Source organism: Somniosus microcephalus, chromosome 22, assembly GCF_052327205.1.
Source record: "Somniosus microcephalus isolate GS21.2 chromosome 22, FLI_Smic_1.0, whole genome shotgun sequence".
In the NCBI taxonomy this organism is placed as follows: Eukaryota; Metazoa; Chordata; class Chondrichthyes; order Squaliformes; family Somniosidae; genus Somniosus; species Somniosus microcephalus.
The window spans coordinates 21,351,936-21,377,418 of NC_141008.1; the positions used below are offsets into that span (position 1 = coordinate 21,351,936).

Sequence of the window (25,483 nt, forward strand, 5' to 3'; positions counted from 1 at the left end):
TGCACCGACACATATCCCACCCGATCCCCGTAACCCCTACACCAACACATGTCCCACCCTATCCTTGTAACCCCACGTATTTAATCCCCCTAACACTAAGGGTCAATTTATCATAGCCAATCAACCTAACCCGCACATCTTTGGACTGTGGGAGGAAACCTGAGCACCCGGAGAAAACCCACGCAAACACGGGGAGAATGTGCAAACTCCACACAGACAGTCGCCCGAGGCCGGATTCGAACCCGGGTCTCTGGCGCTGTGAGGCAACAGTGCTAACCACTATGCCACCGTGCTGCCCGGTATCCAATTTAAATGGAATGTGTATGTCATTCACTTTTAGTGTCAACATCCAGTCTCTTTTTTCTTTTTTGTTTTCAGACACGACATCCACATAGAACTCCCCTCTCTCGCTTTCATCTACTGCATGGACCTTGCTTTGTTGCGCTTGGTTCTTACAGCAACGGGCAACTATTGTATGTTTTACCATATGCTGGACACTTTTTTGGTGTATGCTGTGTATCGCATCGACTACATGACTTTCGTTTGTCCCTTTCATTTTTGTTCGCTGGCCACGCCTCTTTTTTCACATTGGCGCTCTTTTTGTTAAACGGTTTGTGTCCGTTCTTTCTCACTGCATCCACGTTGCAGCTACTGTCACTGAACAGCTCCTTTGCCTGCGACTTCACAGTCTCTGTAGCCCTACACAGTGCTATGGCTTTTCCCAGGTCTAGATTTTGCTCTCTTAGCAGTCTTTCCCTTAGACCATTATCTGGAATACCACACACCAGTCTGTCTTTTATTAGCGAGTCTGTCAGTCCCCCAAATTCACACGTTTTGCTTCTGTTTCTCAGTTCAGTCACATACTGATCAATAGTCTCTCCCGTTTTCTGTACACATGTGAAAAATCTGTGCCTCTCAAACGTCACGTTACGTTTAGGTATGCAGTAGGCCTCAAACTGTTCCATTATTTTATCTAGCTTCATTTTGTCTCCATCAGCAGCGAATGTGAAGTTATTATACACCTCCAGCGCTTCATCACCCACGACATGTAAGAATACTGACGCTTTCATTTTATCACTTTTTTCGTCAGCTCCGATTGCCACTAAATACAACTCCAAACGTTGTTTGAACCTCCTCCAATTTTCAGCCACATTACCTGTCAACTGAAGCTTCGCCGGTGGGAGTAAACCTTCCATTTTTTCACTTCGTTAGCTATTCTTCAAAGGTAAGTAACGATGTTCTCTTTTGGCTTGCTAATATGTGGAGAGCTGATTTCACTGGGTAGCTTACTTGCCACGACTCCGTTCACTATCTCATCGAGTTGCTAACTTCAGATTTTTCCTTTTCATCTCTTTCAATCACTTCTGACACCATGTATTGCTTTCTATGTGGGTTCAATGACGACACATTCATGAAAGAGAAGGGCCTAGAAATTCAGTTGGGCGCGCCAGCCGTTAGCGCCTTAGGAGTAGATCTCGAGCGCTAGGCGCGATCTGCGCCTCGCCCCAACTTCAGTACACATTTAGCGCCGGCACAAGTCTTAGCGCGCGCTCTGCTGCACGCGCAGATCATGACGTCATTTCGTCGTGCAACGCCCTTTGTGCGCCCCGAACCGGAACTTCACTCGCGCCGGCCCATTGTGCGCCGGGCGGCCCTAACGACTGTGAAGTGGAACGGTACACAGCCGATGCGGGCCGCGGGGAGCGCAAATTAAAGGGCCCTCCTGTACTAGAAATGGTATGGCTGGCGAGGAGGAGGACGAGGACGAGGAGGAGACTGGTGTGCCGGGAACACATAACAAACTGATGGAGAGAAACCCTCCCCACAACCACAAATACACCAGTGTCGGCCTTTCAAAAAAACAAATCCACCCTCCCCCTTTAAGAGCTCACCGGAGCCAGAGTGTCTGCCGTCAATCAGCAGCTCGCCGCACCTGCCCTGCGCCCAACTTCCGGTTTAGCGCCCCAGCCCGCTGGCTTAACGCCTAAAGAGAGGCGTGCAGCGCCAGTTTTAGCGCTCGAGCAAACTCTTAGGGCGAAGCTAATGAATATCGGAGAAGTGGCCTCGATTTTGCGCCGGGTGCAAACTTTAGCGGCCGCCCGACTTTACCGCCCCAAAAGTGGCTACAATGAATTTCTAGGCCAATGTCTTTTAATCTAAAGTCTGTTCAACTCAGTTAACAGCATTACAGGAGACACCATCTTAGAGCTCCATCTAAAACGAAACCAAAACTAAACTCTGCCTCTGTCACATGCCCTCTGCTGGTAAGGCATAAATAATCAAACAGGCAAATACCATCACTATTTGCTGATATCATTACAGAGGGTTTCCCCCGATTCCCATTGACTTCAGTTTTACTAGAGCTCCTTGATGCCATACTCTGGTCAAATGCTGCCTTGATGTCAAGGGCAGTCACTCTTACCTCACCTCTGGAATTCAGCTCTTTTGTTCATGTTTGGACCAAAGCTATAATGAAGTCTGGAACCGAGTGGGCCTGGTGGAACCCAAACTGGGCATCAGTGAGCAGGTTGTTGGTGAGTAAGTGCTGCTTGATAGCACTGTCGACGATACCTTCCATCACTTTGCTGATGATTGAGAGTAGATTGATGGGGCGGTAATTGGCCGGATTGGATTTGTCCTGTTTTTTGTGGACAGGACATACCTGAGCAGTTTTCCACATTTTTGGATAGATGCCAGTGTTGTAGCTGTACTTAAATTGCATCACAATTGCCACAAATTTAAACTTTTGTTACAAAAATGAAAAAAAATCATAAAATCCTGCACTTAAGCAACAGTATTGGTTAAAAATCACCTCCTCCCAGCAGCTCACACTGTTAATTGGGATACTAAATGTTCCAAGCAACAATGCCACTTCTACTTCATCCTGCAATCAGCATTTTCTATATTTGTTCAAGATATTGACATAAATGTTGTTCTTTGCAGGTTAGGATAATTGCTGGGGGAACAGCAGAGAACTTTACCTTTACAATCAAACAGCCAGCGTCGCAAAGTCCAGTTTAGTAAATGTAGTCACTTTAGCACTGCAAATAGAAAGGATGAACTGCAAATGCTGGAAATCTGAAACAAAAATCACAAAATACTGCAAATTCAGTCAGCCTCTGGAGAAAAAGGGTTAATTGTTCTGTAGAAGCGAAAATAACTGGTCTCAGAAGTGAAAAAGGAGTGTGCACACCCACCCATTCCCCTTATTAGATTGAAATAATACCCAAGAACAGTACAATGAAAATTAGTCTTCAAACTTATTTGGCAATATAGAGATCTAGAAACACAGAAATTCACATCATTTTGAGTTTTCATTGATGCTACTGAAATCTGCAAATCGTAATCTTTCAAATTAATCACTCTGGAAATTTGAAAGTATCTGTCAATCTTTAATTTTCTCTCATGATCAGCAATTAGCCTCTAGCTGATCTCAGGATTTACAGCAGACTGTGGTTCTAAAGGGACAAAACACTTAAAACAAACTCTACCTTAGTAGCAGAATAATATTATAACAGTTGTTATAAACCAGCACATCATCTGACATATGCAATGGTATAGGAAATTCACTAGTAATAATAAAAATGTTACCTGACTTCGAACCAAAGAAGTTTACAGAACAGATGGAGGCCAATTACCCATCATGTCTGTGCAGGCACATCGCTGGAGCAATCCAAAACTAATCCCATTGCTCCACTCTCTCCTCAAAACCCTGTATTTTCCTCCACTGCAAATATTTATCCAATTTTTCCTTAAAAGAAGCAACGATCTCTGCCGCAACCCCTCCCTGTGGCAAAACATTAAAGAAATTTCTCCTAACCTCTCGCCTCACTTTCCTGTGACAACTTTAAATTGAAGACATGTCTCCAAATAGAAAAAGAACTTGCATTTATATAGCATTTTTCACAACCTCAAGACATCTCAAAGTGCTTTACAGCCAATGAAGTATTTCTTGAAGTGTAGTCATTGTTGTAGGTAGCGCACAGCAAGTTCCCACAAACAGCAACGAGATAATGACCAGATAATCTGTTTTTAGGTGTTAGTTGAGGGATAAGTATTGTCCAGGACACCAGGAAGAACTCTCCTGCTCGTCTCAGTAGTGCTATGGGATCTTTTACGTTCACGCAACAGGGCAGACGTGGTGCCCTCGGTTTAACATCTCATCTGAAAGACAGCACCCCCGACTGTGCAGCACTCTCTCAGTACTGCACTGCAGTGTTAGCCTAGAATTTGTGCTCAACGTTCTGGAGTGGGACTTGAATACACAACATTCTGACTTGGAGGCGAAAGTGCTACAGCTGACACCTAACACAGCTAACGTAGTTCCCATATTTAAGTAAAGAGACAAATCTAATCCAAGCAATGACACACCCATTGGTTTAACATTGATAACTGATACAATAATGGAATCAATCATTTGAAGCAAACCGGCGAAGTATCTGTATGAGAATAATCGAATAAATACAAAGCAATGTGGCTTTAGAAAGGGAAGATCCTGTCTGACAAATCTCCTTATCTTGTTTGAGGAAGTGACATCACGTGGATAGGGGAAAACCAAATTACATGGAATGTACAGCATAGAAAAAGGCCATTTGGCTCAACTGGACCGTGCCACTGTTTATGCTCCATACAAGCCTCCTCCCTCCCTACTTCATCTAACCCCATCAACTTATCCTTCTATTCCTTTCTCCCTCATATGTTTATCTAGCTTTCCCTTAAACGCAACTATACTATTCACCTCAGCTACCCGTTGTGGTAGCGAGTTCCGCATTTTAACCACTTTAGATAAGGAATTTTCTGCTGAATTCTGTATTGGATTTATTAGTGACTATCTTGTATCTAATGGCATCTAGTTTTGGTCTCCTCCACAAGTGAAAAGATCTTCTCTATGTCTACCCTATTAAGCCCTTTCATAATTTTAAAGACCTCTATCAGGTCACCCCTCAGCCTTCTCTTTTCTAGAGGAAAAAGCCCCAGCCTGTTCAATCTTTCCTGATAAGTATAACCTTTCAGTTCTGGTATCAACCTTCCAAATCTTTTTTGCACCGTCGAGTGCCTCTATATCCTTTTTATAATATGGAGACAAGAACTGTGCACAGTACTCAAAGTGTGGTCTAACCATGGTTCTATACAAATTTAACATAACTTCTTTGCTTTTCAATTCTATCCCTCTAGAAATGAACATTGTACTTTGTTTGCTTTTTTAATGGCCTTATTAAGCTGTGTCGCTACTTTTAGTGATTTGTGTATCTGTACCCCTAGAAACGTTTGCTCCTCTACCCCAATTAGGCTATTAGGATATGATGTGGTACTTGGATCTCCAAAAAAGCCTTTGATAAAGTTCATGAAAGACTGCTACTGAAGCTAAAAACAGTGGGAATTTAAGGTAAAATCTGAACATCAATAAAGAATGAAGAAAAGAATACAACAGGTATTTGTTAAGACAGTCACACCAGGATTTGGTCAGTAGAGTGCTGGAGGCTCGGTGCTGGGGCCCCTAGAGTTCCTAATTTGTATTAATGTAGACACCCAATGCAAACTGGTCAAGTATGCAGTTGATCCTAAGCTTGGGGGGAGTGTTTGCAGTTAAGATAGATAAATTAGCCAGAGATCTGCGAAAGATGTTAGATAAAATTGCCAATTGGGCAAATCAGTGGCAGATAATATTGAATAAATAAGTGCCTGGTATTACAAAAAATATTATACAACAGATGTAGAAATAGCTATGGTGAAACATAAAGGACTCTGGGCATGATTGTAGATTCAGTACTTCAACCATTATGGAGCAGTTACGTTTTGGGATTTATGACTATTTCCCAATGGAAGGATTTTGGCGTAATGATATTAATTCAACTTTAGTTCACAAGGGATTAAAATCATAGCTGCCATGTGATAGATCTGGATAAAACTTTGGGTAGAACATCTTTTATACTGTCATCAGAAATTACCAATATGAATCTAAACAATATGAACTTTCTACCATGGACGGATGGCATAAAGCCAATGCTCAAAACATTTTAAAGAGTCATCAATCATTTGATTCTTCCCTTTATAACCTGAGTTTATCCCAATGTGTAAAATGCAAAACGACAAGGACAATTCCAGGTAACACATGCAAAGAGGTGAAATGCACCAAACAACATTTCCATTGTATTAACAGTTGATTGAAACTGGACACTAGCTCGCCCCAACCCAGCACATACTCAACATCATTTCTGACTTTGATCAAACAAAACAACTTTTTCTTCCCACTTCCCCCTTTTAAATATACTAAAAAGTGTCTCATTCAAATCTACTTACTAAGTCGACAAGGAAAGAAACCGTACCTTTTTGGATTAATTTTGAATTTGCAAAGTAATGGAAGGTGCAATACTGGTCTGTGGGTACAGTGCCAAATTCCAGCATAATATGTGGGGTGATTAGGGGAAAGGAAGAAAGACGCATCATTGGTGACTAAGTGACCAATCATGAGATATTTTAAGATGGTTTGATAAATTTGCTAGATTCCCATTTGTAGTTTCTGTATTGGTTCAAATTAAATTTTTGAATTAATGGCAAAATCATCAGAATCCTCAAGCATAAAACATTGTGGCAAATTCCATATGCATTTATCAGGATTCCGTTATATATGACCAGCTGACAGCAGTGAAGATGGTAAACCAGGATTTATTTTCAAACAGATATGAAATAAGGCAGTGAAGCAGCAGCAGTGGGACCATTTAGTTCTGGTTCTACTGCTGTTCACAGTCGCTTCCATCACCTAAAGACCTTTATTTTGTTTCTATGACCAAACAATACAGTTGACTCTGATAAATTAATACGTGAAGCAGACCAGATGTTCCAGTCTATTTTGCTTTAAGTAAAAATGTCCAAAAGAAATAAAAAGTAAAAAAAGACAAACATGAAAGCCAACACAATAGACAGTAGCTGGTTTAATTTTACACATTCCTTTTCAGTCAATAAAAGATCCAGACTACACATGGCATAATTTGCAATAATTTGGAACAAAAGAAAAACATTTCAGAGGCAATAGTAAAATAAAGAAAAAATCATTGGCACATATTCATGATTAACATTCAATTATTAGATAGAAGATAACATATTATGATCATTCTAATAGTGATTGCTTCGTTTCCAGTGAGTAAAACCATAACTTAGAAAACACCAAGCCACAAAGTAAAACCAATACCAGAGGCACAATTATCTATATTCTTTCACATTTTTCATATGCAACTTTTTTGTAATTTACTAGCAAATCTTCCGTGACATTGCTCACGGTAATCAGATGACATTTTAGAAGGACAGGAGTGTTATACAATGTAATGCAGATAGTATTATTCTGAAGCTAAGCCGGGGCTCTGTTTCTTTAAAACCACTACATCTCATTTCTAAGTAAACATAGCCTCAGATTAATGAGAGTTTACCTGTTGTTTGGTGAAGGAAATTTACAGTGTGGAAGTGCTTGTAATTTTAAGTTCTAGGTCAATGACTAGTTTTCATCTGTAGCCAAGTGCAACACATTGGTGTATGATGGACTTGCCCTAGACACAAGACTTAATATATATAATGACCATGTAGTAGTCTCCCTTTAAGGCCCCTATTAAGGTTAAGGTCTGTGTCCCTCTAAGGACACAAAGTTTAATTACTGTTAAAATGAAGTCAAAGTCTAATGGCTCTTTAAGCTGCAGGTCACAACTCTGGCTTTTCCTTTCTTTTAAAAGTGTTTGGTAAGGTCACTCTGAGGATAGACACATTCTGGCTCCTGTGTCAAATGGCTGCCTTTGTTTATACTTTTTTTTTTACAAGTGCGATACAGAAATTTGACAGTGACAGACATGAAACTAGAAGTGTGATAGACATGAAATGTGTGCTAGACATTATACGGTATTTTTAACATTTATCAACATGATACTGTTTACTTTGATAGAAATTCTGAGCTGCATCCATCACACTTCATGTCATGCATGCAAATTTGTACATCATTTGTTTTACAGTACATTTGAAAGATACCAAGAAAGCCAATCATGTCTAATGTATAGATAAACTTTCCCAGCAACAGAAAGTAGCTTCTAATTGATTTTAAAATTCACATTGTGGGGGTGGGGGGGAGGAAGGAGTATATAAAAAATACAAATCAGAATGACCTGAGGATCATAAAAGCAATTAGCCTATAAATGACCGCAGGAAGGATCTGCAATTACATCTTGTAGCCTTAAAAGAAACACGGCAGGTCACGCACAGCTACACTTTAGCAGTAAAATAATGCACTGTGCGTCATATGCTATAAACTCTCCTATATTTATTACACAGCACATCCTCCGACTTACCATGAGCAGCATCACGAGTGATCTGCTAGTATTTATTACATTGGCTCAATGACGCTTTTACTATGTCCCATTTCTTCAAAAGGCACATTTCCCGTGCAGAAGGGATTCTGGATTCTCAGATAAAATGAAAAACTATTTTGAATACAATACTAGAATGCTATATAGCATCATTCAGTTGTACTTGAAGTCAAGGCGGCTGTAAATCTGAATTCTGGACGTCCTGTTGCTCTGCTCCCATTTCCAAAAACGTTATGTTCTTTTCCAAATAACAATGATGTTTTTGTCTGTTGCTGCTACAAGATATTTAAATTCTGGGTCTGTAGTTACGTTATTTATCAAAGTTCCTTCAAATATTTCCCCTTGTGCTTTTATGGTTGGCCACTTGAGAATCTGCAAAATGCACAGGAATGAGTCAGGTGAGCAAATGAAGCCAATCAACCATCCACCGCCTAGTATTTTACAATGCCAAGTTCTCAGATACAATGAGCGCTGCGCATTCCAATGCAGGTATATAATCATTCAATGCTTCACACTGAATTGCTGCAGTGTCCCACAAATGCTTTCCCTGCCTTCCCACCTCACCTATTCTTGGATAGGACAATGGCAAAGTGGGTGTTGGAAAATCAAGTTCCTAATGCGATTCATCTTAAAACATTCACAGAGTGGATAATCAACGGGAAATATCGTTTTTGTGAATTCAGCATTTCTCTTCCTTCCCCTTCACCCTTGTCAATCAGCTGAAAACCAGAATGAAGAGTGGTGGAAGTATACAAAATTTACGATACTGCCTCTTGAGCTCTGCTATTAAAAACAAGTACTGCATCTTCAAAATTCATCACGTTAAAAATGCAATTTTTTCCCCATGGGAATGTTCTCTGCAAGGAAAAAAAATTACATGTTTCAGCATTAAAAACAAGCTGAAGCCACATTCTAATTAGGGAGAGCCAAGTGAGTTTCGTGTGTGCACCACAGAATGGTAAGCACACAGAGTACACTGCTGTGTTTCTCTATGTGGAGTTTTGCAATCTCAGCTATGCCATCAAAGGAGGCATTGAACAGTTGCTGAGTCAGACTTGAGCCACCCTTGAGTGCCTAAGCTGTTTTATCTGGCTTGACAACAGATTGCCTCCTTGCTGGGAAAAGATATACAGAAATATATGAGATTACAAATAACAAAAATAACTTAGTGAAAAATCTTGGCTAGAATTTCATACGAATATAATCCTTGAATCACTAAACCATACTCAGAATTTTTATATTCTTGCTAGAGGTAAGCAGAACACAAGGACCAATTATCATATTCACAGGCTGAAGACAGATGTGATGCTTCACTAGGTCTTTTCCACACCACTGGGAACAGTGAGAATGTAACCAATGGCAACTATTGAAGAAAGAGAATAGAGCAAAGAAAAGACAATGGCCCGGATTTTGTGGTGGTAATGACGGCAAAACTGTCAGCATTTGCAGTCATTGCTCCTCTGAAAGTGACAGCAACTTCTGGAGTTAGATAAATGTGGAAATCCAGAAGTTGCTGTCAGTGATTCTACGCTTCTCCACAGGTTGCGCTGTGGAACTCCCCGGAACCGGCAATCAATTCAAATCACATGGAAATGTAGTTCCTGATGAAAACATCCCATATTACGCTGGAATATCGCGATTAAAAACCTCCAAAAAAAAGTTAAGCCTTGTTGAAAGAGGTGTAACTAGGTTTTTAACGGCATATTGACTGCTGAAAAACTTTTTATATTTGTGGAATTTAAATTTTTTCGATTAGTATGATAAGAATTACATGGTTTTTAATATAATAAAAAAAATTAAAAGTTTGTTTATGATATTTCAGCTTCTACCTTAATCCTGTGTATGTCCCAATCTTTATTTCGCTCTCTGTAAAATTTATAAAAAGTAAATTAAATCTGCGCATTTTACTTCCTGGTTTGCTGTCTGTGAGAATTATTCAATGTGATTGGCTGCTTAGCCTGCTTGATGACATCATTGTTGCTGGACACTGGAGATTCGCTTGATTTGGTGGCAGATTCAAACCAATGCCGGGAGAGGTGAAATTCACGCCACAAAGATCGCTAAAAATTCCGGGCCATTAGGGCATGTTGTAGGCCACGGGAAAAGGGACAGTCATTTGACAGAATGATGTAATTTGATTTTGAAGGGGCACTGCTCTTGAAAATATCTGTAACAGGCATTCTGGCTTCACATCTTCAGGGATATATGGAGAACAAGAGGATGAAATAACATTTCATTTTAAATTCACAGAAACTTTTACTACCTTAAGATTCTACCTATAGACAATACCATAGCACATGCAGATACAGATGAATAGACAAACCATTTAAAAACAGTAACTAGAATCAGTTAATTATTCGATTCATTATAAAGAGGTTTATTTTGTCATTAATTTTGCTGCAGTATGTGGCACCTGTGTTGGTGAGGTCTTCTTGCCAGAAGTCACGTCTTCATTGGTGAACTCATCCAGGTCATACATCCAAATGTCTCCCTTCTCATCTCCGCATAGGAGATAGTTTTCATCTGTGGAAAGAATCCACTCTGTTTAACTACTGCAATACTGTCAGGTAGACCCTCCTGCATGACCTTTCCAACTGTCTGTCTGTATTACACTACACATTTAGTCTTTAACCTTTCACATCTAAAAGTTTTATTTTGAATCTTCTGATACTGGGCGTTGACATAATAGAATGTGTATATAGAACTTTGTACTTTTTGTTGTCTAATAGTGTCTATTCCATGGAGGCTCTGTTGTTTGAAAGACTATCAAAACAGGTAAAGGGAGGTAATGGGACTGGACAATGAAAGCCAAAGCAAAGAACAGTGCTCCTACACTGAGAACATATGATTACAATGACTAAGTACGGTCATATCTTAACAGGCTATCTACCATTACACTGATTTCACCACCATAAAATAGACACTATTGTACAACAAAATTCTATATACACATTTTATTATGTCAACACCCAGTATCAGAAGATTAAAAAAATATATTTTTACATCACTGGCCCTTCTTATCATGTTTCATCATAGTGGTAATTTTAACCTAACCCATCTGGCAGGAAACAGCTGTGATCGGATCGGCCCCTTATTTTACACACTACCCGATTTTACTTTCGATCGATGGAAAGTAAAACCAAGCGGAGTGTAAAACGGGCGGGCAATCCAAACAGTTTCAGGTCGGACGGGTTAGGTTAAAATTACCCACGGCATATATCCATCCCTTAATCCTATAACATCTCCCCGCAACTAAAAATTAGGAATTAAAAACAAAGGGAGGATTGGCAAGCACCTCAATACATGCACACATTTTACAATCACCCATAAGATATTGCTGATTTACTTTTAAGAACAAGTCATCATGCCTGACTTTTTCCTGCCACAGCCTATTTTTAAAAGAACATTTCCAATGCTTTATTCCCTGGCTTAAAAGACAATTCTCCAGCAGTTCAGACAAGGCAGAGAATCTGTTGACACTTTTATACTTTGAGAAGTGTCAGCCTTGGCTCAGTGGTAGCAGTCTGACCTTTAAATAAGAGGGTCGCGCCCCAGAGGTTTGAGCACATAATCTAGGCTGACACCAGTGCAGTACGAGGGACTACTTGAAGAGCAAGGAAGTTCTTCTGGTGTCTTGGCTGGACAATACATCACTCAATCAACACCACTAAACAAAAACAGATTATTGGTTATTTATCTCATTGGGACCATGCTGTGTAAATTGGCTGCTGCATGCGCCTACATTACAGTGATGACTACTCTTCAAAAGTACTTCATTGGCTGTGAAGCATTTTGAGACGTCTTTGAGAATGATAATATCGTTATATAAATACAAGTTCTTTCTTTTTTTGTTTATGGGCTAGGGGCAATGCTACATTTATTGCCCATCCCCAGTTGCCCTGAGATGGTGATGGTGGGCCTTCTTCAACTGCTAGTCCTTGTAGTGATGGTGACCCCGCAATGGTGTTAGGCTGGGAATTCTGGGATTTTTGACCGAGTGACAATTAAGGAACAGTGATACATTTTTAAGTCAGGATAATGCGGAACGTAGTGGTGATCATGATCCCACAATATTGTCGCTCTTGGTCGTCTAGGTAGTAGACCACTGAAAGATTTGGAAAAAGTTTAAGGGATCACAAGATAACTAAACATAGAAACATAGAAGATAGGAGCAGGAGTAGGCCATTCGGCCGCTCGAGCCTGCTCCGCCATTCAATGCGATCATGGCTGATCATCCAAGTTCAGTACTCGGTCCCTGCTTTCTCCCCATACCCCTTGATCCCTTTAGCCTTAAGAAATATATCCAACTCCTTCTTGAATATATTTAATGTATTGGCCTCTACTGCCTTCTGTGGTAGAGAATTCCACAGGTTCACCACTCTCTGGGTGAAGAAATTCCTCCTCATTTCTGTCCTAAAAGGCTTACCCCTTATCCTTAGACTGTGACCCCTGGTTCTGGAGATGAAGATGAAGACGACAGCCGCGATTTTACCATAGGCGGCGGGTTGGAGTCGGGTTGGCTGGTCGGCGGATTCCGGTCCTGCTGCCGGTTTAAGCCGCTTTGAAATAACTATTTTCGCTTATTAAGCCCGTTGTGCACGTTAACCGGCCCAATCAGTGGGTTCGGATCTGCTGCTCGCCTCTGCTGAAGTCTTCCATTTAGCTGGATTTAAGGGGTCCATGAACCCTTGTGGTGTTTCATTCACATTCTGCTGCTTCTCAGTATTACTGAGAGCGAGATGACTGCTTCAAGAGCAAAGGCTTCTCCAAGATTCAATGATGACTCCCTCCATGCTCTTGTGCAGGGAGTGAGAGGGCGCAAGGAGGTTCTGTTCCCCTCAAATGGACAGAGGAAACCTCCTCAGCAAACCAAGGCAGCCTGGCTGCAAATTGCTGAGGAGGTTAGCGCCAGGTCTTTGTGCTCCCACACCTGGGTTCAGTGCCGCAAAAGGTTCAATGATCTGCTACGCTCAGCAAAAGTGAGTATAACATCACACTTACCTTCAATCTGCTCCCCATCTCTTCTCATCACCAGCACTCTGCACTGTCAACCTACTCCTGCAGATCCCAACTTATCCTTACATCCCTTGCACCCTTAACCATCCCTCTCTCCCTATGTACAGAATCACTCCACCATTCTACTATGCATTCCTCACACTCGCTCTCAATGTTATGCAATGGCAACAACTAACGCATAGGGAGGGCCCTTGGTATTGGCACCTCACTCCATCTTTGTCTCCCTCTAAGCATCTATGCTATGGATTCTCTACACTCACGCCAACATTCTCGCTCAAACTCCACTTGTGTCCCTCATTGCAGGAAAAGAGAGTCCACAATAAGAGGGAGAGGGGGAGGACAGGAGGAGGGCCACCTTCCATGGCGCACTTGACCACTGCTGAGGAGGCTGCTATCGACATTGTCGGAGGTGCTGAGGAGCTGGAAGTGGGGGACGGAGAGACAGGCGCAGTAGAGCAAGCTGGTGACAGAATAGATTTACAACCCTCTCATTTAGATTTCATGAGTGACTGATATGGCATCTGATGTTCATACAGATTGAGTTCTGATCATCTGCACAATGGGATGTGTCTGCTACATTAATATCACATATCTAACTCATGCCTTTACTCCCCCACAGGACCATCGAGGCCCCCCTCCCCACTGTCCAGGAGGAAGAGCCAGACGACTCCTCAGAGGAAGCTGCAACCTCTGAGGGTGCAGTGTCAGCAGAATTGATCACACCCAGCACCAGAGCAGAGACGCACACCTCAGTGGGTCATTCGCAAGATAGATTAGTGTTGTCACCTGGTGTATCACAGCTCACAAGTGAGCATCAGCAGATGGTGGAGACAGGGACAGCAGAGGAGAGTCCTCGTCAGAGGGCGCTGGACACTCTTGGCTCTGCTCAGCTGCATGTGGACGCTGTGCCTCTGGGGCCATCTGGAAAGAGAGCTTCAGGAACAAGTGCAGAAGTTGACAGGGTTTGCAACCACTATAACTGCGAGTGTGCAGAGAATGGAGGAGTCCTTCTCAAACATGAGCAATGCCGTGGTGCATGCAATGGCGAATGTAGGTGCTGCCATGGAAAGGATGACAACCTCCATGGAGGACATAAATCGCCAGACTCAAATGAACTTGGTGACTCTTCTCAATAGATGGTCTTCTATGGAGGATAGATGGGCATCTACTGAGGAGAGGAACCAGAGGTACATGGACATCACCGTTATGAGGACTGTCAGTACAGAGATGGGTCCTCATGGCCCCACTGATGTGTAGCAAGGTGCTCTCCAGCTACTTGCTAGCAGTGAAGTGCAGGTGACCCATGAGAGAGATGTTGGTGGTCGACAACAAGGAAGTGTGGGCTCCTCTCCAAGCACTCGCACTCCCATGCCACCGCGGAGCCCTCAGTCAGAGCCCCAGATTCCTCACCCAATTGAGATGGCTGTCTCAGCCCCTGCACAGCTGCAAGAGAAGCAGACTGTTGCTGAGCCCTCCCAGGCTCCCAAACCCAGAGGACGCCCGCCAAAGGCGTCGAAGCAGGCGCAGCATGGAAGTGAGCAAGGTGCCTCAACATCTGCTGAAGCCACAGGGGAAGTACCACATAGAAGCACACGCAAGAGAAAGTTAACACACAAATAGTCACAAGGGTAGTCACTTGGGTGTTTTGATATAATACAAAGTGAAGTTTCTCATCGTTATTTCAATTGTAATAAAGAAATGCGATGGCAAAGATTCAGAGTTGGCCTACGTGTGCTCAGAAATGGAAGTTGCACAGTGAGGGGTCAGGGCGCCTTTCATCTGTAATGGTAGTGGTGAGAGTGGTAGGAACCCACAGTTTATTGTACAGATGCTGTATGGCATGTTAAGGTCGGCCAGACACTCATTTCCATGTGCCAGCCACGTGTTGGCTGCGTAAATTTACGCGAATCTGGCATGGATTAGTGCATCCCTTGCCTCACGGCCAGCAATATGCTCACGTGCTGGTGGAACTGGCACATCTGCCTCCGCAAGGTCTTCCTCATCTGCCTGAGGAGGCTGTGCGGTAAGCCACGCTGCTGTGCAATGTTGTGCAGGGCGCAGCAGACCACGATGATTCTGGATACCCTGGCTGGCAAGTACTGTAGGGCTCCACCAGATCTGTCGAGGCATCTGAATCGCATTTTGAGCAAGCAGATGGTTTGTTCTATGATGTTTCTGGTGGAAATGTGGCTCACATTGTAGCGCTCCTCAGCTTCGTTTGATGTCCTCCTCATTGGTGTCATTAGCCATGTCTTCAGGGGATAGCCCTTGTCTCCAAGTAGCAATCCAGAAAGTTGTGTTGGCCGATATGAACAGCTCAGGCACAGTAGCCTGCTGCAGGATGTACGAGTCATGGCAACTGCCAGGGAACTTGGCACAAACATGCATAATGTTCTTCCTGTGGTTACACACCAGCTGGACGTTAAGGGAGTGGAAGCCCTTGCGGTTGACAAATACAGCTGGGTTGTGATGGGGTGCCCTAATGGCCACATGTGTGCAGTTTATGGCGCCCTGCACCCTTGGGAAGTCTACCATATTTGCAAAGCTAACCGCCCGCGCAGTAACACTTGCTTCATCCTTGGAGAAGTGGATGTAAATGTGCGACTTTGCAAAGAGGCTATCGGTAACCTGCGTAATGCAAGTGTGTGCGGCCGACTGGGAGATGCCGCTGATGTCTGCTGCTGATCCCTAGAGGGACCCTGAAGCAAAGAAGTTGAGTGCGGTGGTGACTTTGGCAGTCACTGGTAAGGAGTGTCCATCCGCTCCTCTGGGCTGCAGGTCTTGCTGCAGCATTGTGCAGATGTCAGCGACTACCTCTCGCGAAAGTCTCAGCCTCCTTTGGCACTGCTGCTCACTCATGTTGAGGAAGCTCATCCTCGGCCTGTGTTGGGGGTATCTCCTGCGGCGCGGATGTCCTGTGCAGCATCAGATGGCTGAGGACAAGGTTGGCGCTCCTGTTGTTGCTGCTGCTGTTGTGCCTGGTTCTGCTGCAGCCGCGGCTGCTCTTCCTCCGATTCGGAGGACCAGGATGAGAGGGTATAAATGGTTCCCATTCCACTGGTATATATCTCAGTTAAGGAAGAGTTGTTATAAGCGCTCAGTCAATGTGGGGAGAGGGTTTTCCAAGGAGATCACAGTGCATATGGATCTCAGCTTAAACACTTACAAGCTGAATAGACCTGCAAAATGTGTTCCAAAACCTCAAAACACAAAGTTCAGGGATCTGAAAGTCAGCAATGTTATAGGTCTGCTTTTATGCTGCAGGAGCAGCTGTCAAGTATTCAGCTAGTTGCTGAACCCGGCACAATCCGCTGGCGTGGTTGTCGCACGACGTGCAACACGCTGAAAATGTAGTAAAATAGGGAGAGAAAAAGAAAAAAAAGACTCACATTTATATAGTGCCTTTCACGACCACTGGACGTCTCAAAGCGCTTTACAGCCAATGAAGTACTTTTGAAGTGGAGTCACTTTTGTAATGTAGGAAACGCGGCAGCCAATTTGCGCACAGCAAGGTCCCACAAACAGCAATGTGATAATGACCAGATAATCTGTTTTTGTTATGTTGGTTGAGGGATAACTAAGGGCAAGGACACTGGGGATAACTCCTGTGCTCTTCTTCGAAATAGTACCATGGGATCTTTTAAAATCACCTCTTAAAATCGCATTATTTAGGCAGTTAACAAGCTGTTAACTGCCTTAAGTGGCTATCCCGCCGTTTGATGTTGGGTCCGATCAGGATTTGCAGACCCGACACTTTGTAAAGTTGAGTGGAGGCAGGACAGCGGCAGGTTCGCAATCCGCCGTCAATCATTTAGATTTTAACTCCTCACCAGCCTACAAACCCGCCCTCTGAACGCTGGCAAAATCGCGGCCAACCATTCAGCCCATCTTAGTTTCTCCATCCAGAATTACTGTAGAGTGTCTCAACTTTAACACCAGTTGGCTTGTTAATTATGCAAGGATTTCACTTCCGTACTCTGTCCAGGAGCCCATTCCATGTATTGCTCACTCTTAATGTGAACAGCTTCCTGATACCAGTCCTAAATGTTCTGTTTATAAGTTTGAACTGCGATGTTAAACCAAGGCCCCACGTGCCCTCTCAGGTGAACGTAAAATACCTCATTGCACTATTCGAAGAAGAGCTGGGGAGTTGTCCAGGCCAACATTTACCCCTCAAACACCATCACTCAAACAGATTATGTGGTCATTATCTTATTGCTGTTTGTGGATCTTGTTGTGTGTAAATTGGCTGCCGCGTTTCCTACATTACAATAGTGACTACACTTCAAAAAGTACTTTATTGGCTGTAAAGCGCTTTGGGACATCCTGAGGTTGTGAAAAGCGCTATAGAAAAAGCAAGTATTTTGTCCCCCCTTGTGGCCTTTGTCTTACATGAACAATTTAATTTAAAAGTAATTTTTCAGATTTACCATTTCCATACTGTTTACGATCTTGTATACTTCTACAAACAAGATCACGTCTCAGATGCCTCCTTTTAAGGCTGCAAAGCCAAAGTTTCCAAGTCTTTCCTCATAGATCAGAGCACCAAGATAACAGAACAGCCTTGTGGCTCTTCTCTGCAATGCGTCCAACACTTGAATCTCTTCCTCGTATCTTCACGAGCAGAACTGGTTTGGTTTGACTAAAACACTGTACTCATGCTGAGAGGCAGCGATTTTGATCGTCACCTCTTGGATCGCATTTCTCAGGAACCAAACTGATCCAGCGGTTGTATGCAGTTTTTCTGTGTTATGGGAAATTTTACCAGGGCCCCATATTTCGCTGTGACCCCTGGGCATGGGCCCTGTAGACTTGTGCATTAATCGATTCCTGCTTCACTGGTATTCAACACAAAATAGTTCCAGATTTTTGTACTGCTGTCTTCAGAACATCATACCAGCTATTTATGAATAATACAGGCTGCCCCATGGTCATAGACTTCACAGCGCAACAACCAAACTCTAATATATGTTGGATATATGCTATCTCCATGTAAAATCATGGAAAATAAAATGTCACTGCAATCACATAATACTCTAGTCTGAGCTACTTATACAGCTGAAGCTGGGATGCCATCTGAAATGGAGCAACTCTTACACGAATTGTACAAGAAATGCATCTAAAACAGTTTACACATTGCTGTTATTATTTACTGTTATTATTTGAAAAAGGGAAATAAAAATGGCAAAAGTTGGTAAAAAGTTAAAAGGCAGAAAAGATTAAACTAAGAGTTCAATCTCTCTTGTAACCAGCAACTTTTCAGAACTGAGACTAGAGGCAATCTGTTAAATAACAGTGAAAGCAGGACTGCAAAACAATGGGTTTTGTATATTACCTTTAAGACTTCAAGCAATTGCCTAGGCAACCCCAAATAGGCAATCCAAAAATGAAATAAGTTAACAAAAGCCTGGGTAATTCCCATTGCAGGCAGCCAAGGATTAATGACAAAGTTGTCTCTAGACTAGATTTCCATGGCTTCTGGTAATTTCCACTGCAACTTGTATCCATCAGGAACTAATTTATGTACTGAATGCAAAGATCTCTCATTCTATTTATATGCATTACAAAGAATAGTTTTCTCTATTCAAGACCTTAATACATCACAAGGCTCCAAGAACACACTGTTCTACTGTCATGCCTACAGCTCTTCGTGATGTCACAGCAGAAGTTTCATAAAGTGGCTTCCCCCAGGCTGCCTCTAATCAGTAACATTAAAACACAGTAAATATGGAACAACTAAAACACCAGCAAATCATGATACTTATGTACTTATCTGCCTGTAACATTTTGTCTACATAATAAGCACCGTACTTGGAATAAAACATTTTGTGAAGCACTTTGATATGTTTTGATGTGATTAAGCATTATTTAGTTTTGTGTAATAATGTAGTACAAAACAGCTTCTTCTTTAATTAAAATTTCAAAATCCTTCAAAACAGCTTCCTGTTCAACTACATCATAGCAAGACAATTTTTGGGTACCCTGGCAGAAGAGACAAAAACTACAGTATATGCTGGAGAAGAACAAGGATCTTGCAAATCCGTCACTCCAGAGATCTTGTGCACTAACCTGGACAAGCAGTGAGTGCTATGTAAGCTTGTTCTGTATTGGACCACTTCATCTCTCTCAGAATCTCTGCATGCACCTTCTTATTTTGTTTCTGTCTTTTTAAAGTTTGACTCCAGCTCCACAGGTATATTGAGCCTTGCATGGAACTTTTGGAAGCTGTATAAAAACAAGACAAAATACTTTAAGCATAACAGTTTCAGTAATTTAAAAGGTTTAATTACTGCTGTACATAAACACTAATTAAAGTTAAGTAGAACATAACTGATATTTTAGGAATGAGTTATACTGTGATAAGTCTTCTTGCCATTAAAAAGTGCTGGATTGTTCAAATCTGAGAAACACGAGTGACCTCTACTCAATGACAACTGGTTATACAGCAGCTTCACCGTTTGGCATCTGAAGTTAGAAAAATTGCCATTTTCCTTATTCAGTGAAATTTGTTTTCAAAATCCAAGATTTTAAAAACAAAACTGTCTAACATTTTATTTTAGGTTGATTGTGCTCTATCATGACCGAGTATAAGAAAGTGTAACTTTATGCTGGATGCCTAAGAAGGAAATTGGACAATAAACTGCCACTGCCCAAATTCATTTTATTTAGAAAATAAGCTTTAATTCCATCAGGATACATAGATACATAGAAGATAGGAGCAGGAGTAGGCCATTCGGCCCTTCGTGCCTGCTCCGCCATTTAATGAGATCATGGCTGATCCTTTAATTCAGTATCCCGTCCCCGCCTTCTCTCCGTAACCCTTAACCCCTTTTGCCCGTAGAAATATATCTAATTCCCTCTTAAATATATTTAATGAGCTGGCATACACTGCCCTCTGTGGCAATGAGTTCCACAGGTTCACCACTCTCTGAGTGAAGAAATTCCCCCTCATCTCTGTCCTAAATGGTTTAGCCCTTATCCTTAAATTATGTCCTCTAGTTCTGTTCTCACCCGCCAAGGGAAACATTCCTTCTGCATCCAGTCTGTCTAGACCTGTCAGAATTTTATACACTTCTATGAGGTCCCCTCTCAATCTTCTAAACTCCAGTGTGTACATCCCTAAACTACATAGTCTCTCCTCATAGGTCATTCCCGCCATTCCTGGTATCAGCCTGGTGAATCGCCGCTGCACCCCCTCCATGGCAAGAACATCCTTCCTCAGATGAGGCGACCAAAACTGTACACAGTACTCGAGGTGTGGTCTCACCAGTGCCCTGTACAGCTGCAGCAAGGTATCCCTGTTCCTGTATTCTAACCCTTTTGCTATGAAGGCCAGCATACCGTTTGCCTTCTTGACCGCCTGTTGCACCTGCATGCTCGCCTTCAGTGACTGGTGTACAAGAACACCCAGGTCTCTCTGTACTTCCCCCTCTCCCAATCTATTGCCATTTAAATAATAATTTGCCCTCCCGTTCCTGCACCCAAGGTGGATAACTTCGCACTTGTCCACATTATAGTGCATCTGCCATTTATCCGCCCAATCGCCCAGTCTGTCCAAATCGCTCTGGAGCTTCCTGGTCTCTTCCTCTGAGCCCACCCCCCCTCCTAGTTTAGTGTCGTCTGCAAATTTGGAAATGCTGCATCCGACTCCCTGATCCAGGTCATTAATGTAAATTGTGAACAGCTGGGGGCCCAGGACAGATCCCTGTGGTACCCCACTTGTTACTGCCTGCCATTCAGAAAATGAGCCGTTTATTCCAACTCTCTGTTTTCTATCTGACAGCCAGTTCCCTATCCACGCCAAAACTTTCCCCTTTATCCCATGAGCCTCAATTTTCCATGCTAATCTTTTATGTGGGACCTTATCGAAGGCCTTTTGGAAGTCCAGGTACACCACATCTACTGGCTCTCCCCCATCTATTCTACCAGTTACTCCCTCAAAAAATTCCAATAGATTAGTCAAGCACGATTTACCCTTTGTAAATCCATGTTGACTCTGTCCTATCCTGTCCCCATTTGCTAAGTGCTCCGCTATTTCATCCTTAATGATGGACTCCAGCATTTTGCCCACAACTGATGTAAGGCTTACAGGTCTGTAACCAGTAATGAACTTAGGTTACAGATAAAGCAGCATTCTAACCATTGTGAAAGTCAGTCTAACTTGGTAAACTAGTCACAAATTTAAATGGGTCCGAGTGGAATGTTCCTACAATTTCCATCAAATCCTAGCACACTTACCTACAAGATCATCACTGCAGAAGGCCAACGAATCAACAATATGGTAATCAGTTTTATCATCTTCTTTATTGTAAATTGGGAACAGAAATTCCATCTCCATGTTTCTAACAGTACAGGAGGAAAACCATATGTTAATTTCACCATGAAGCGTTGCACTCAGTAGAATACAAAGGGTACACTTCATTTCCGTGTCAGAAGAGTAGTTTGCCATTTCTGGTACCAACTGCAACATTCCTATCTACTTGGAGGAAATGTAACTATGAATAAGTAAAGTAAAAATAAGTGGCACAGTGCAGCAATCTTGCTGCCCCAGCAGTACTTGTATTCAGATTTTACTCCGTCACTGCTGAATCCCAAACTCAGCCACTCAATATTAGCATCGAGTAAAAGCCAAGCACTTGCTCATAAGACGGGAAAATTGGCCTCTGGATGCTCTTGTGCATGCCTTCCAGTGACTGGCTTTCATCGTCTCAGACAGTTGTTGTAGCCCCAAGAAAAGAAATTGGAGAGAAATTTAATCTCAAATAAAACAATTAAAAAAAAAGTTTAGATAAATTGCAGTTGTTGGAAAAGTTACTAGACTTTGATCACTTGGCAAATGTGTAACATGGGCCACTCTAAGGGCAACAGAGTATTTAAAAATAACATTTTGCACAAAATACTCCAACTTGATGCTATCCTGTTCATAACCAACACATCATTACCACCAGAAATGTATGTCAAATGATTAAACTTTTTGGTAGAAGACGTGGGAGCAAATTTTAATCTTCAGGTGTCAGCTCTAACTTGGTTAACAGTGTTTTAAGACCTGCCTGAATCCAAGTGCAAATAGCATTCAATTCTCTGGTTTAAGTTACATAGAAAATGCAAGAAGAAGGCTGTTCGGCCCAACCAGTCCATGGTGATATTTGTGCTTCATACGAGCAGTAGTGCTAATCCCATGTGCCCGCTCTGCTCCCAAATCCCTTTATTTCCCTTTTGTTCATTTGCATAACTATTCACAACTCCAGGTTCAAACTCAGATGGGTCGAGGGTTAGCATCACTGGTAGGAGAGGAAAAATGGATTTTGGTTAAAGCTTAAATTAATGGGACCATTAAAGGTGAATATCAATGGACAGGATGGGAATGTCACTGGGGAGGTGGGGGTGAAAAAAAGGGAGCAAAAATTCAGAAAGCTTCTGGATAGCTATAATAAAGCCTATCAGAAGCCTTTACCAAGTCTGATGGGGCAGTGGATTCAGAAGTAGGCCAAGATGAAGGAAAAGAAAGCTCCAGGCACAGGCACAAGTCTGCAGATAAATAATGGTACAGCCAGAACCTGATCCCTTTAAATGGTTGCTGAAGTTGAGATGGAGCTGCATGTGTAGGGGGTTGCCTTCTGTGCTACTCCACAGCACTATCCCATCAGTCAGCACTGCAAGAAGGTGCAGTGAAGTTTCAGGCCACACCTGACCTTTACGGTTCCTGCACATGTGCAAAGCGCTTTGCATGCCACAGGTGTCTTAGCAACAGGTGATACAGCTTGGCATCTGCCTCTCTGCTGACCCAGATCCTGAAAAAAGAGGTCCCCATGATCATTCTCAGACAGGTTTGTCAGGGCTTGCAGAAATGGTTAGCCAGGCATTCACATTTCAGTGATGTCACCAGGGATATACTGGTGCAGCTTCCTTTGGCGAGAGAAGCCTCTGCCAACACAACATGTTACCTCCTTCTGCATAACAGGGGTTGCGAGTGCCAGCACCAGCAGGAGAGCAGAGAGCACTTCTCCAGCAGCCTGACCTCCATGGCATCCCTCCGCAGAATCTCCTCTTATTCTGAAATCTTCAGCTCAGACTAAAAAAGTTTTGCCCTTATTGACAAGCTGCCATTTACTGTTGTGCAAAGAATAGCAGAAACATTTTATGATAATGTAATAATACGAATACAGGAAACTTTGGTTTATCCGGAGGTTGTATGTCCGGAAACCTCGATCCACCGGCAGAAATCAGGAGCTGTTTTGTTAGGTTTTTTTTCTTCTTGTGGCTTTTTTTTCCAACAGTCAGGCTCTGCAAAGTCTCTCTGAAGCTGTTGCTAAGCTACAGAGACGCTTCCAAGGTACGGCCGACTGTTTAGAAGCTGTTGCTAAGCAACAGTGTTTGTTGCCAGATACGGAGCTGCAAATCTCCGTATGCTTCAACATTGCCGCTGGTTTGCCCGGCAGTTTTGATAGATCGGCAACGGCTCAGTCCCGTCGGTGCCGGATATCACAAAGTTTCCTGTATATGATAATGTCATAAAGCTGCTAATAGCCATTTCAAGTGAAAACATTTCCATTAAAACTCACTTTTACTGTACAGTTGAAATATAATTGAATCGGTGCTGGGAACCCAATATTGAAGTAGTTCTCTTTACATTAAACAGAAATAGTCAGGAGCATGAAATTTCCTTTAATCGTGACATGAGAATTCCCAAATTATCACTATCTTATGTTTAAAGGAATGCACATTTTATGATAAATCAAGGATTTAAACTATATATTTGGCCTATTACATAACAAATGTCTCAAGGTGCTTTATTGGCAATCAGAAGACAACAAGTAGGATGTGGGAGAGTAGTTACAGGAGGTGAACAAACGTACAAAATAAACAGGTAGCTTTTGAGGAGGCGCTTGAAGGTGGGAGAGAAGAGGCAAGGCAGAGGGGTTTCAGAAGAGATTTCCAGAGTAAAAAGGGGATGGTGGCTGAATGATCTACCACTAACAGTGGAGCAGGAGAGGCGAACAGGGGAAGACACAGTAGATAGATTGTTGGAAAAGCAGAGGGTGCATGCTGGGACATTAGCGGGAGGAGACTGTAGAATTCATGGAGGCATTTGAATGAGGTACAGGGAGGGTGGCTTGCACCCATAGAACTGCACCCAACAAGGGTGAGAAATTTCAGGAGGGGGGGGTACAAACAGGCCAAAAATGCAATTAAATGCTAATACACTTGAAGTAAACTACTCACCTTTTACCCTCATATTTTGTTAGTGTGATGTCCCAGGCAAAGCAGCCTCCTTCGCAAGCAGCCACAAGGTATTGATCGGGGCAGGTTGGGACAAGGCTCATCTTCAATGGGGTTGAACAAACTTTCAAAACCAGCAACTGACTATTGCAATGTGAGAACACAAAGAGCGTTTGATTTAGTCAGAGTAGTTCCAAGAAAAATATAATTTCTCTTCTAGAACTTGGCTCGGAGACCCACCCATTAGTGTTTAGGTATGCTTCTCTATTCAATACCAATGTTGTGTAATATATACAGTTCATTCCTTCTATAATATATCACCCATGTATTAGAAATTATGTTTAACATACAAGGATATGTAATCAGATCAATAACATAGATGCAAGAAATCTAAATACATTCATAATGAAAGAACACATTTATAGCACCTAATCAATCTGTCAGGACGTCCCAAAGTGCTTCAGATCTATTAAATTTGGCATGGCATTCCATTTCAAAGTGCCTTGAAAAGTCCCATCTCAACCTCTTTCTATGGTAAATCTCATTACAAAAGTGTTCACATTTACCTTTTATAGGTGCCACCGTGAGAGGTATTTTGAATGTTAAAGCTGTCATGGCTCTACCTTTTTTTTATTCGTTTATGGGATGTGGGCGTCGCTGGCAAGGCCAGCATTTATTGCTCATCCCTAGTTGACCTTGAGAAGGTGGTGGTGAGCCGCCTTCTTGAACCGCTACAGTCCATGTGGTGAAGGTACTCCCACAGTGCTGTTAGGGAGGGAGTTCCAGGATTTTGACCCAGCGACGATGAAGGAACGGCGATATACTTCTAAGTCAGGATGGTGTATGACTTGGAGGGGAACTTGGAGGTGGTGGTGTTCCCATGCACCTGCTACCCTTGTCTA

The 25,483-nt window shown here is 42.5% G+C and overlaps 1 protein-coding gene across 4 annotated transcripts in view; it reads right to left on the reverse strand.

The window, feature by feature from the left end:
• Positions 1–6,914: 6,914 nt before the first annotated feature.
• Positions 6,915–25,483, reverse strand: part of lrwd1 (leucine-rich repeats and WD repeat domain containing 1) — a 63,805-nt gene continuing 45,236 nt past the window's right edge. For all 4 annotated transcript variants that reach the window (XM_085964283.1, XM_085964285.1, XM_085964286.1 and 1 more), the window contains exons 12-16: positions 24,585–24,725; positions 21,600–21,703; positions 19,431–19,586; positions 10,759–10,868; positions 6,915–8,717 (exon numbers count right to left, since the gene is read on the reverse strand). In XM_085964283.1, coding sequence (XP_085820409.1) covers positions 8,577–8,717; positions 10,759–10,868; positions 19,431–19,586; positions 21,600–21,703; positions 24,585–24,725 — 652 coding nt within the window. In that variant the 3' untranslated portion in view covers positions 6,915–8,576. The remainder of the gene's footprint in view (positions 8,718–10,758; positions 10,869–19,430; positions 19,587–21,599; positions 21,704–24,584; positions 24,726–25,483) is intronic.